Source organism: Nesoenas mayeri (assembly GCF_963082525.1).
Source record: "Nesoenas mayeri genome assembly, chromosome: 1".
Lineage (NCBI taxonomy): Eukaryota > Metazoa > Chordata > Aves > Columbiformes > Columbidae > Nesoenas > Nesoenas mayeri.
In genome coordinates, this window is record NC_137541.1 from 22,864,009 (window position 1) to 22,878,477 (window position 14,469).

Consider the following 14,469-nt stretch of genomic DNA (forward strand, 5'->3'; position numbering starts at 1 on the left):
GACATTTAACAGCTCCTCTTTGGAGCTGTGTCTTCTCTAAACATCAGAGTTTAAGCACCAGATGAAGCATCAAAAGGAAGGTCTTTTGTGATCCCTATCAAGTGAATAGAAATTCGTATTAGGAAATTCCCTGATATTCTTCTAACTTGCTTAATTATTTTAAATATCACATACCTTATTGCACTAAGAAATCTACAAGAACTAGCTTAGTTTCAAAGAGGATCTTGTTCAGCAAGATGAACTAGCATCATGGATGGTTGATAGTACATTGGTCATGCTAAGCTGCATGTGAAGTAAAATGTTAAGTGGAGTTTGGTTAGAGAGGAAAATGACATTTATGTTTCAGGTGTCAACTAAATGTTAATCGACTAATGTCTCTGTCAGAATGACCGTCTCAATGGGACAGAGGATGTGTCTTGTCTGGATGCAGATACGTCTGCTTTGAGAAATCTGTGTGTTTTTTGAACATTCTCACAGTGTGTGGCTTCTGGCTGTGGGTTTGTATGTTGGGCTGTTTTGTTTTGTTTTGTTTTGTAAACCAACTACACTTTGAATAAGGTTTATATGGGAAAATGTTTATTTCCTTCATTTTCTTTGTAATCCATTATTTCAGCTATGATTATGTGACAATATCTTTCTTTTGTGTTTGTTTTCTCTTCAGTTTTATTCTAGCAATACCTATTTTTTTGGAAAAAGAATGAAGGCTCAGACATGAAATGCTACAGACATTTCATGTTAGTATTAATGCAATTAATCACATGTTGGTATCTGAGAACTGTGAGCATGGTTTAGGTTAGCTAAGGAACTGACACTTCATCTCTGATTGCAAACTTTATGTTTAAAAATATCACAGTGACAAAGAAGCTGATGAAAGGAGCTGTGTCAAAGCCCAGCCACCATCTTCAGTACAGTTAGGAACTTTAGTGCAGAGTAACTCAGTGTAAAGCTCTGTTTCGCTGAACAAAGAGCTCATCAGGTGAAGACTACAAGAACTGAGCCTGGAGACAGAGGAGTGGAATCACAAATAAAACCTCTAGTGGAATTAGGACAGAAGTCCCTGTGATGGGATGATGCCTGTTAGCAGGTTTATTTACCCCCTTTTCCATGTTGATGCTTTTTTAACAATTACACAAAGATGGCAGTTACCTTTTCTCACCAGGATGCTGCCTTATTCCCCAGGCAGCTGTCACCTGAGGCAAAGCACTATTAAGTACCTCCTGTCGGCCTCAGGAATCGATTAGTAGAGAAGAGTACACAGTCTCTGTGTTGATTCCTGTACTAATGTGTGGCTCCCTTTGATACAGTTCCTTATATGAGCCCCATCTTCACTTGGGCAGGGCTTTTACTTTGCTCCACACTCTTTTCTCCCATGGTTCAGTACTAGAGGTGTTGCTCTGTAGTGGAAGTGAAAGAAATCTTGCTTTTTGAGATTGTACAGACACTTGCAAGGTACTGATAGTCACTGAAGTTGTTTATCTGTCTGAAACACTTTATCTTAGTGGTTTTTGACTTCAGAAGGCCACGGAGGCGGGTATGTGTCTGTTCGGCATGTTTTCATCCTGGCCTGAAGCAAATACTCAGACTGGAATCCAAAGTGGGAGATCTGTAAATCATCTCTGCCTACCCGTATTCAATAAGTGCGAGCTGATGAGAAAAGTCTGGTCTCATCTAAATGACACTATGTCAATTGTCAGCTTGATAGGCTCTTATCAGAAACTTTTCAGAGTGCCAGAAGTGAAATGCAGAGTAAAAACTATGCTACAGGCATACCTGATCTGAAGTGCTTTTTCCAGAGGAAACAAGCTAATTACCAAAGAAAAAAAAGGAGGAGCCTTATAAAATCAGATGATACATAAAACTTTGACCAGAACTCTTTGAAAGATTAAAATAAAGAAAAAAGAAAATGAATATTCATACTTGCATCTATTCTAATAGGACTACTGCTGCAGAAAAATGTATCAGTATTAATCTAGGAAGGGAACATGCTTTTTTCCCATATAACACACAGTGTCTTAGGTAAGACCTACCTAGATATGACATGACGAACATGGCAGGTGATCCAAGTGGAAGTCCATTGTACTCAGTGACAGAGGTCAGTAGTGCTGAAATAATTACATCTTTCTGGGAATAAAACAAAAACAACAAAACAAACCAAACACACACACACACACACACACACACACACACACACACAGAGAAAGAAAAAAAAAAAAAAAAGAGAGAAGGGAATGAAGTGCCACACCACTTTATCCAAATAATGAATAATGTCACAAAACAGGAAAAATGGAAAATGTGGAAAAGGTGGCACAACGAGGATCTTCAGTACTTCATGAAACACTGAAGACTGCCTACCGCTGAAGACAGATGCAGGTAGGGTGCACCCAGGCTCTTTGTTATATGTAGTTCCCACAGTTGTCCTGGTGTGTCCTTCTTGTTTACTCTAAGATAACGTGATGTACAGATATGTGGCCGCATGGAAATTGTTCTGTGGTTCATAGTAACATATTAGAGTTTTAGGTTAACAAAAAACTACTAGTGTAGAAGTCCTTGGACACTTCTGGATGCTCTGAAGTCTCTTTTTATCTCTTCCAGTGGCACTATATAACTACAGCTTCTTGGAAGAGTTTTTTTGCCTGAAAAATCATGAGAATGGAAATAAACGCTATGAAGACCCTTTTAAAATGGGCATCTATTGTATTGCTGGGGACTAGAAGTGATTGTGATTCTGTAGATAAATGCACATTTACTTAAAGTGTGTTCATTTTGGCAATACTGAAACAAATGACATGAAGTTATATTTGTGGTAAAGATTCCTCACACTTTCACTCCCACTTACTTCCTAGCATATGTGTAAGCTACTTTATTTTCTTTATTTTTTTTTTCTTGTGAAAAATATAGCCATGAACTTTTATCAGAAAGATCAGAAGAAATGTGCTTGCTATTATAGGTGCTGCAAAATATATTTAAAAAGAAAAAAATATCCAACAACTTTTTTTTTTTTTAAAAAAAAGAACATATACTTCATAACAGTAAAATTATTATTATCCATCCACAAACATTCATGCATTTATTTACACATTCATGTAAAATGAAAAAACCTAACCATCCTCTTATAACTCCCTCTTCCAGTACAAGCTGTTAGCATTAACTAGATAATGTCATATCACCTTGCTGGTATTTTAGTATGTCACTGAAGTAATATTTATGTTGCAGTTGAATTTTACATCGTACTCATTTTTAGGGGACTGAGTTTTGTGTCCCCATGGCATACAACATAGGTTGCCAGAGCCTGTTGGCTTTTTTTAACTGAGTTCTTCAGTTGCAGAACTCATAGAATCATAGAATCAGTCCTCTCTGCCACACAATGTATGCTGTAGATTCTAAGATGATATCTGTAACTATGGATTTTCTGAATGCAGAATAAAAACAGGCTGGATTCTTCCAAGTATACTGATAGCACTGAGCATTTTTTGGCTACAGGTAGGGAATGGCAAGCTTTTTCTCTCACTCTCTACCTCCTCTCCTCAAATTCCCCTCCCTATCTGCTGTGATGTCATTGTGTGAACAGGGCTGTCCCTTTCCAGAGGTGAAAGGAACAAAGATAAGGCGACAGAGGTGCAAAGGGGCTCATTTTCTGTTTCTCAGTCATTCCTACCCCATCAGACCACCCTTCTTCACACTTCTTCCTAGAGCTGATTGGTGTCTCTATGAATGCCACAGTGCTAATACCTGCCTTACTTTAACACCTGCTCACAAAGAGGTTCATCTACATCTTCTGCCCCTCCCACTCAGTCCTGGAGTAGGGAAACTCATTTACGCAGTGTTGTCCCATGTCTGGCAGGAGAAGTAAATGTAGAGGTATATCCTCACTGTGCAGAGAAGAATGAAATCAGCCCAGTCTTGAAAATATAAGACTGCCTTCACAATACTATGTTCTCATAGCAGGACTGGTATCTAGAAACTGTACTTCCTTATCTGGCAAAATATGAAGTTTAATCCATGATGCAGTTGTATTATAGGTATACTTATTGTCAGTTCCTAGACTCAAGGTGCTGTAAGAGGAGGTGCTAGAGTTCTGTGCTTTTATACTCTGGAGTGAGTATTACTTATTAGAGGATATGAACACAAATTTCATCTGTGTAATTTGTTTGCTGAGAGTGGCCAATAATAGATGTTTGGGGAGAGAATGTAGGGGACAAAGAATGTATAGAAGAATTTTTTCTCCTGTATATATTTCTTTCAATTGGTAGCTGAAGGATTACATGAACCAGACTTGCATCTAGATCACTGCTTTTGATAACGAGTGCTGGATGTACTATTGAATGATGAGGCAAATTGCTTTTTAATATATCTATAGTGTTGGTTACAACAGCTCAGTCTCATCTTCAAATTTTATTCATTTTGGGGTAAGTTTTATGAGACACTGTGTCTCTATGTTTGCTGTGCCAAGTTGTATTAATCAGTTCTGGAAAAAAAAAATTACTAGTTGTTTTTTGTTTTTTATTTATAATATGTGTTCATGATACTTGCCTGGACTGACGTTCTCATGCAGAGGTGGAATGAACTGTTCCTTTCACAAAAGTACACAGTTTTAATCATTGACTGTGCTGAGGATCAAGACATCAAATAAATTATAGGCAAATCTGCAGAATCACAACTGCCTGACCTGGAGTTGATTTATATCAGTTTATTTTAATACCAAATTCTTTACTATCTCTATGAGCCTTGTAGTGGTTAACACCATAATTTATATCAGGTATGCCCTAAATCTGTGTCTATTTCCTGTAGCACTCTCAGTTTCTCTTTCATTCTATTTTGTGCATTCATACATGAACAGCCAGAATATGCCCCATAGTAAGTAAGATAAATTGCTTAAACATGGGCATCGAATGTCATTTCAGATACCCCAGGGTATCCATCTGTCCTTCAGCTGCCGCCTCAGAAAGGCAAAAGTTCTCTGTCATATGCATATTCTGCATATTTGTGTGGATTACTCCTGTATTTTGGGATATTTAAAATGTCAATAAGCTCCTATGTTTACATCAACTGGATGCAATCCTGCTTCATTTTCCCAGTCTTGAACTGAGATATTTAGAGTAAGCATTAAGAGAAGTCTTTTTGGATTTTGAATCAGTGTAAGACAATCATCATTTGTTATTCTAGTAACCACATTGCTCATTGTTTGAAAATGTTTGCTGTATGGAGATTGAACAGATAATGGCTTCATTTATCACAAACATTACATAGTTTGATACAGTGTGTATTCCTCCTCTGTCTGCCAGCCGAACATTATAACATTCACCAATTAACTTCTTTGAGTTCTTATTAGTTGTTTATACTTCTCTGGGTTTTTTTGTGGGTCTTTTGTTTGTTTGTTTGCTTTTGGTTGTTTGCCCTGCCCAGTATTAAATGTTTTAACAGCTTATATTGACTCAATCCATTGATTCCATTTCAACATTCTATTCCATTTGTCACGTTGAAATACTTATCAGGGACAATTTTCTTATTTAATTTTACAGATGCATTCTCTGGGAACTCTCAGTGCTGAAAGTTCAAATGGTTACTCTCCCTCTTTCTGCTTTACTGAGAACAATTTAATTCATATACATCTCTGTAGTACATTTTTGTTTTAACAGCTAATTAAAATAATAATCTGAACCCCTAACTCTAGCACTTGAAACTAGTTATATAAATTAATGAAATAAGGATTGATTCTATAAATCTTAGCAGCCTTACAGAAAAGTCAAATTCTAACAGATGGTGCATTCTGAAGTTTTTGATACACAACAGTTAACTGTATTATAGTGTATAAGAAACCACTTGACTTCACATACTCTTGGATCCATGCTGACTGCATTAGGATTCCTAACACATAAAACAGCCTCTGTGGAGCAGCTCAAAGGATGGAGACTTAGCTTAAGTAATTTTCATTTCAGTTTAAAAGATGAAATTAGCATCAATAGCCACTGAAATCTGGTGAAACACCAGTTTGCATCTGGTATCAAGCTTTGTAACAGAATCAGCACCACCAGAGCTGGAATATTCTCTTAAATGGCAGTTGTGAGACTTAGCAGTATAATAATTTTTCTACACTTCTGTCAAGGTACTGAAGTAGCTGTGCTTAAAATAGGTAAATTTTATTAAAGGTTTTTATTTAAGAAAAATACAAGGCTGTTGATTTAATTTAACAGGGATTATTATTATTATTATTATTATTATTATTATTATTATTATTATTATTATTATTATTATTTATTATGGCTCACCACTATTCTAAGTTTAATATCTGTTACAGGTTAATCACTTTACTATGCAGCTGGCCACTATTACATGTGAACTTGTGGTTTTCCAGTCAGTCCACTTTTTTTCTACTACGTGAGATATAAAGAGAACTTCACTGGAAGGCATCTGGGCAAGTGTGCTCCATAACCTCACAGGGACGTGAGATATAAAGAGAACTTCACTGGAAGGCATCTGGGCAAGTGTGCTCCATAACCTCACAGGGAACTGAGATTACAGTTTGCATTAGAAGCAGGAATGTTTTAGATTCATGCGAAATGTAACTTAATAAAGTAGGCACATGCAGGATAAGGTAGTTGCTGAGCAGCATCTTAAGAATATTAAGGTACATTTTTTCAGAAATATGTGAATTTTCAAGTTTGGTGCACAAAGAACCTGTCATAAAACAGTTGCTTAATAGAAGGAGTCTCCTTGGCATCAGGGTAAGACATTAAAAATTCTAAAGGATCCATTACATCCTTGATTCTGAATTAAAAATATACACTTAACTTTTTTCTTCTCTAAATAACATTTCTGGCTAGTTTAAGCTGCATTTTGAAAAGCTTGTAAACAGCCTAGGTCACAGACACATTGCTTCAGTAATGTTTAGCTAATGTGCTAGTTTAACATCAGAGTTGTTTAATGCTTCTGGCTGTAAACTGGGAAGGAGGAGGGAGAGTTTCTTTTAGGACCAGATTAATACTTTATAGCTCCAATAGGTGAATGTGTCCTTAGGCTTAATAAAATGTAACTTATTTTATGCCATGGATGTGAATTATCTCCAAATGAATTGTAACAGAACTACTGTACATAGCACCCTTCTACAGGATTTATAGAAGATTATTTATTTAGTCTGATTTTGGAATGATTTTGAAGTAGGATCCACTTAACAACCACTCAGTGTTTCAAAAAATCTGAGGGACTTGGTACACAATACAGGAAAGACTGAAGCTTTTAGATGACCACATCATACTTGCAGTATATATGGCTGTTAAAAGCAGTAGTAGTAGTCCTGTAGTAGACAAAGGCTTATGTTTATGACTTGAGAAACTCAGAACACCAGTTCAGGTGAACAATCTGGTATCTCTTTGTATGTATTTTGAACCACATCATTGGATGTAGCCACAGTTTTGCTGTCATGACAGTATAATCCCTTCATGCTGTGATGTCTTTGAAGCAGTAGAAGAATGAATGGAGCTCTGTCTCCATGTGTTTCTCACTGTATCTCATCCCTTTTGTCCCTTTTGGTTAAGTAGGTCCTGTAAAGAAAAATGAGCAATTTCACCCTATGCTAACCATGAGACTGACTTGCTGCTGGTCTTTCTTTTACAAACTGATGACATTAAATGAGCTGCATTTTCCTGTTTTGTTTTACCTGTTTAACTGTAAAGAGTACGATTTCAAAACAAGTCTATGAACCTTTTGAACACTGCTTCACTGTTAAATTTGAAGTTTTCCTTCCACTTATTAGTCTACAGTTATACATCAGAAAAAAAAAAATAAATAAAAAGAAAAAGAAAAAAAGACTTTCTGAAAGTATCCTGGAATTGCTCAGCAAAGAGAAATTTCAGAAACAAATCTCAAAAATAAGCTGGTAACTATGTTTATATATTATTAAAAAAAAAAAAAAAAAAAAAAAAGAAAGAAAAGGATTGGCACAAAGCAAAGATGAAGAAGATGAAAGATCACAGATGATTTTCCATAGTAAGGCAAGCTTATTACAGATTCTTGAAATTCTACCTTATACTTCTGTTTAGGCATCCAGAAAATATGAAAAATTAGTCAAGATGGTGACAGATTGAATATAACCACTTGAGTCAATCATGGGTTAAAATTATGCATGGTAACATAGTCACACAGAGAATACAATGTGAAAAGGCTCAACGACACAGTTCCCTCACTGCTCTTTGACTACCTTCTTAAATGATTGCTGCCAAATTATGAAAAACAAAGCAAACCAAAACAAACAACCAAACCAAAACAAAATAAACAACAACAAAAATCAACCAACACAAACAAACAAACAAACAAACAGAAAAACGCAATGAAACAACAAAACCCAAACTGAAAAACATGCATGTCTTTGTATTCTCTGAGGTGGTCTACACTAGCGTTACAAGGACATTTTTCCAAAGCAAAAGTAACATTTTTCCTATGATGGTTCCCAGAAAATGTAGTTTCTAGATGACGATATCCAAGTTATTTCTCTAAGACTGATGTCCTATCGAAGCACTATTTAGTGTAGCTTCCCAAAATCTTTTTATCTAAGCTGTAATTTATATAGCTTGGTCTCACTAACTCAGGTCAATGGTGTGTTCTGTATTACTTTCTCTCCACAGTGTGTGGTATTTAGATTTAGCAGCCAGTCCTCAATGACCATGAAGTGGAGCAATTAAACACTCAGTGTTTTAAACTAGAACTAAGATGCAATTCTCTCTAGTGGTAATGATACAGTATAAGCATTTATGGCAGTACAGCGCCAGATATCAAGAGAGCTCAGCTCTACATACCTGGTTGTCGAACTTGTACAACTCAATGGTATTTGTTACAGAATTATATACTTAATCCAGATGTGCTTTGATCTATGCTATTAGTTACAGTCAGCTACTATGTTTCTCCACGTGGTTTAAGTATCTGATCCCCAGTTTTTCTTCAGATGTCTTTGTATTTTGCTTTCCTGACTATGTAGCTAGTGGTTTATTAGCACAATCCAGCTACGCATACCTCCCTGTTTTAGGCCCATTAAAGGTTTCATTCCACAAAGCGACAATGAACTGGAAGACATATGTAAGTTGCAAGACATTAAGACACAAAAAGATGAAATAATAGTCTGGTACCACTTGCTAACAGTGTCTACTAGTTATGGAAGCATTGCTGGAACATCATAATAAAATTTACTTTACAGCAGGCACTGTGACTCTTATTGTACTTTCTAAATTTGCTATTCAACAGAGGGATAGCATGTTCTTCTCATTGTATGCAGGTCTGAAACTTCTGTGACTTATTACAGCTTTTAACAAGCCTAATTTTATTAACTTGGCAAAGGTTGTTTTAACTTCTATTATATGAGAAAGATCTTGTTGGACTCGGTTGGAGTGGCAGTTGAATTCAGCAGGATGCCATGTTCATGTCACCTGAGGTGCACAGCATGAGATACTGCTATGCCCTAACTGAGAACACCACTACATCAAAGGCAGAGATGGTTCTCAACTGTGCTATAGTCTGTCAGTTTGTATGTGATATTTATAAACCCAGCAATAGTTTATAAGTTCACATTGTTATTGCTGAGCATAATAGCATCTGAAGTTCCCATTGGTCTTAAGGAACACAAAGGACATTTTGTGTCTGTTGGTAAAAGATATCTGTTCTTTATATAAGCTCTTCAAGTGCTGCTTAGTGGAAAGATGAATTCCATCATTACTTGAGAGTAGTATTTTGCAGGTTACATCAATGCCTACATGCCAACAACAGCTGAGTATGTGTTTATTAGGCGGAAGAAATTTATTAGATCAACCTACCATTTGAGCAAGAATAACTTAATTGCTTGGAAGATCATAGACTGGCATTTTTCTTGCCCTTCATTCTGTTAAATGAATTGGGAGCAAAGCATGAAGAGCTTTCCAAAATTTTGCATTGAGTGTCTTGTACCTTTATGGGGTCTTAAGACTTTATCACACAAAATTTTTTATACTCTTCTTCCGTAGTTGCTCACATCTATTTTTTGCAGCTAGACTTCTGCTGGTAAAACTGTGGCACGGTAGATAATTTGTCACTTGTCGCTTTTAAAGCACTGTTTATTTCACTGCTATTAGTTTTGTATGAAAGCTGCTATACAAACAAACAAACAAACAAACAAAAATGAACAAGATACTTTATGAGAGACAGGCACACATATTTATGCTGAAATTCTGGGGTATGTAGATTGCTGTCACCACTTCTACTGGCTAATCTCTGTTTGATATGTACCTAGAATTTCAAGCTTTTATTTGCATTCCCTGGAAAACACAGTGGACTTAGTGCCTCTAAGTGCTACATTAACAAGTCTTGTACTGTAGGAATTTACTATGAACTTGATATTCTCCTTTTCCTGGGTGTTTATATGGAGAAATGTGAAAACTTTGTGGGGTGGCTTTTGTGATGGTTTGCATTTTTGTCCAGTAAAGATGGATTTCATTCTTCAGTCACTGAAATGGGACTTTAACATACTTGAATTTGTCTTCAATGGACCTCAGATATAAGTATGATTCACCTATACATATGAATTTGGGGGATGGGTGAAAATGGCATTCTTTGTGTAGTCTCTGTAGAAGTGCAGATCCTTGATGTCACCTTGAAAGAATTCATCAAAATGTGTTCTAATCTGACTGGCCTAGTTGTCAGGGTAGACATGTAGTTTTCAATCTTTGAACATTTTGTTGATCGAAGTAAGAACAGAGTGTCGATTTATAACTTTTGACAGCTTCAGCAAGGGCCCTTTCTGTCAGGCAGTATAAAGGAGAGAGCAACAAGCCCAGCTGCTCTCCTTAATTTATTTTGATAAAACAATTTTACACAGGTGGTCAGTGTTAGAAACTGATTACATTAACTGTGACCACATTTAGACACTTGCATCCCAAGGTCTTTTATGAGCATTGGCTCCTAAACTGATGATATTAATTTTATTGTTTATACTTAACAGGGAAATACTTTACGAACTTCATTACATGATTTCTATTTTGTGTCTATTGCACTGTATTCACATCATTAAGTGAAATAGTGCCCTTCTGCAAGCCAAATGAATTTATCTTCTTCTATCACAGATTTTCCTAGTGTTCTGTAATACACACACACTCTATAAAAAACAAACAAACAATCAAAACCAATCAACCAAACAAAAAGATTGCAAAAGATTCTATTTTCAAATTGTTTTACTTAATTCTAGATAAGGTAGATTTTGTGATGGTAAGAAAAACACACATTTTCTCCTTGTGAGGTTTGTGGATTTATTACCATACTAGTCTTGCATTGCAAAGAACCTCCTCAATCTTTAATTAGTATTTTTCTTCTAAAATATATTTTCTGAAAAATGGTTTTTAAAGTTTTTATTTATTTGTTTCAGGGAGTGCTGGAACACCTGTTATCTTCAATGAAAATGGAGATGCTCCTGGGCGTTATGATATTTTCCAGTATCAAATTACCAACAAGAGTGCAGAATACAAAGTAATTGGTCAGTGGACTAACCAACTTCGTCTAAATGTAAGTACTAGTTTGATTATGATGCTGGTATCAGAGAATACTCATTTGAGTATTATATTACTTCAAAGCACTTCAAAAATATCTATGATTTCTTCTTTGTCAGTTCACAGAAGAAAGGCCTTGCATTCTCTTCTTGACAAGGCATTAAAAATAGCACAATGGCCCATAACCTGAACCAAATATTTTTATTTTGAATGATGTTGGGTTGTGTATTTACCTGCTCCTTTAAATGTTATTTTAGAATAATTACATACCTGGTATTCCAGTTAGGCAGGGAAATAGTAACTCATCCTTCAAAATAGAGTATCAGACAAAATATGTATTGTCCATGTATTTAAAATAATATAAGGGGATGGAAATGTATTTCGTAAAAGAGAAGTTTGGACTCTAAACACTTCTGATTTAGATGGAATACTAGGATGATGAACTGCTGCAACAAAAAAATATCTTGAATATAAACGGAGTATTTGGCATTTTTCTATATAGTTAAATAGGATTAAGATAGTCCCTTATTACTTAATAGCAGAAGAAACAAAAAAGAAACGACAACTTGCCCATCCTTGGGAGATATTTTTAATTGATGCCTTAATATATTCTGCAAGTTTTGTAGAAGTTAATACCCATCTGTGTGTGGAATTATATTTGTTTCAAAAATCACCATCCCAATAAGATTCAGATTACGTAATATGTAATATTTGTATGATAGCTAAGTACCAAGCCAAAGTTATCACTTCAAAATTGTTGGAGCCAAAGCACTTCTTTCTGTTAGATGATGGTAAGGAGCCATTACAGTCATGAGAAAAGCAAGATGAAGTTAAGCTGTGTTCTTGTTAACTGTGAAATATTTACAAGGCTTACTTCAGGTATGTTAGCCATTTGGGTAGCTCTGCAACTGTGAAATATCGAGTATTGTTTTGCTAAGGGCTGATGAGAACGGCAACATTGTAAATTGATGACTAGATTCACCGAAGGGAGTTTATTCAGTGACTTTAATCAAACCACAAAAGGCAGGTTACAAACACCTCTGTTTTTCCTGAAGAAGAGTGAAAAAGACCATGAGTAAATATTTACAAATTATTCTCCTGTTGAGACTACTTTGCAATAATTATCTGAGTGCTATCAACAACAACACACATGATAGTTCTACATTTTCAGCTACAGCTGTTAAATCACTTTACCATATCTACCGTTTAATATCTGTAACTACTTGACAAGGTCTCATTTATTTAATTCTTCTGCCCAGATATAAAAAGACTCTACCAACAGAAACTGTGTGTAGCAGATTGTATGGCTGTGTTATCTCCTTCCACTAACCTGATATGTCAGTTGAAAGGCATGAAAGGAAAAAAAAAGGTTGAACAAATTTAAGGATTAATACTAAATAGTAATTTATGGAAAATACTAGAGTTAGATTCTTATCAAAACTATTATGGCATACATTCCAGATCTTCATAATTGCTACAGTTTTCTGAAAAGTTACTGTTTGGTAAGTGAGCTGAAAAACTGATACACAAATTTTGCACAAATGTTAGTACTAATATAACAGTTACATAGCAGTAGCTAAAAGATAACTTAGAATTTATTTAAATTTTAATTCCATTCCAATCTGCCTTTTTCTATCCCCCCCAGACTCCTAAATTTTTCATTAGGCCTGTAGCTTTTCAGTCCCATTATTTCTGCCCGATGTATGTGTACTCCAGGGAGTTCTCAGAAATATTACATTGGCTGTTATTCAGGCTACTGAAACTACATCAGGCTAACCACATTGACCACAAAGTTAACAGGAAACAAATTATCTAAGGACATTCCTTGTTAACTCCGAATAAGAATGGTTGCGTTAGGGTGTTCTTTGGCTCTTTTTTTTCATCCCTTTTTTTTTGTCTTCATGAGCTCACATGCTGGATACAATTGGTTGTCCAGCTTCCCAGGCAAGCTCTCTCTAGATTATGAAGTGGTGGAAATGCAAGCAGGGTGGCACACTGCTCCTCAGTGGATGTTTCTGCTCCCAGCAGCATGCCATGGCCCTGCTCTTGTCCTGCTGCCCCTACTCTGTTGCGCACCCCTTGATCACATGGACCAGGAGGTGAGCAGGGACGCAGGGCTCCAGCCCTGTGCACAGTACAACTGGATTGATTCAGCAAGGAGATGTACTCCTGTTTCTCTACTCATCTTTATCTAAAACCTAGAGGATTTCTAAAAGGAAGATTGGGTTTTATTTCTTAAAGTTTGTCAGGGTTTGAGATGCTGGATGGTGGTCTCCATTGGTGTCAGCAGGTGCTGGTATAGTAACAATGAAGAAGGAAGTCATAATAGGGGTGATACACTTTGTTTCCATCTGTTTCTGTATTTACTACACTTAATTAGCACATGTTGGTGGTGGTTATGTTATGTGAAGATATGTTCTGGCAAAGCTGTTGCCTTCTCTCACTAGACAAAATGTATTAAACCCAAGTAAACTTTGTGAATGATTGTCAATACTCAAAATCATCATATTGCAAATTAGGTAGTGTCTTTGATTGCCAGTGGATCAGATGGAAGACAGTGGATGTTTTCATTGGCTCCTGTGAAAATATCTTTATGTATTGAAGGCAAAGCACTAATAAGATAACATAACACTTTTTGCCCTGTTGTCTCTAAAGGAGATTCTTTTAACATATAATACTTTATCCACTGTATCCTTCTTTCTCTTAATGAAGACATGTGTCACTATGATATTTAATGAATCTGTCAGCTAGGTATCCTCTATAGATACTTCTGCTCCTGTTTTTACAGATATTTCTACTTCAAATTGTGTGATAGTGTATAATAGCTATGACTATTTATGATTGTGTACACCTATACAGCTGGTATTGTGCTTCAGAAAATGTGTAGCTTTTATTTGTTTGTTTATTTTCTATTCCAGAAAAATAAATCATGAAAGTACCAGGTTTGCAGTACAGTTCAACCTTTGGAACA

The 14,469-nt window shown here is 35.9% G+C and overlaps 1 protein-coding gene across 1 annotated transcript in view; it reads left to right on the plus strand.

The window, feature by feature from the left end:
• GRM8 (glutamate metabotropic receptor 8) overlaps positions 1–14,469 on the plus strand; it is a gene marked incomplete at its 5' end in the record, with an annotated part of 339,943 nt that overhangs the window by 257,996 nt on the left and 67,478 nt on the right. Inside the window, one exon of the mRNA XM_080342389.1 lies at positions 11,378–11,514. Coding sequence (XP_080198515.1) covers positions 11,378–11,514 — 137 coding nt within the window. The remainder of the gene's footprint in view (positions 1–11,377; positions 11,515–14,469) is intronic.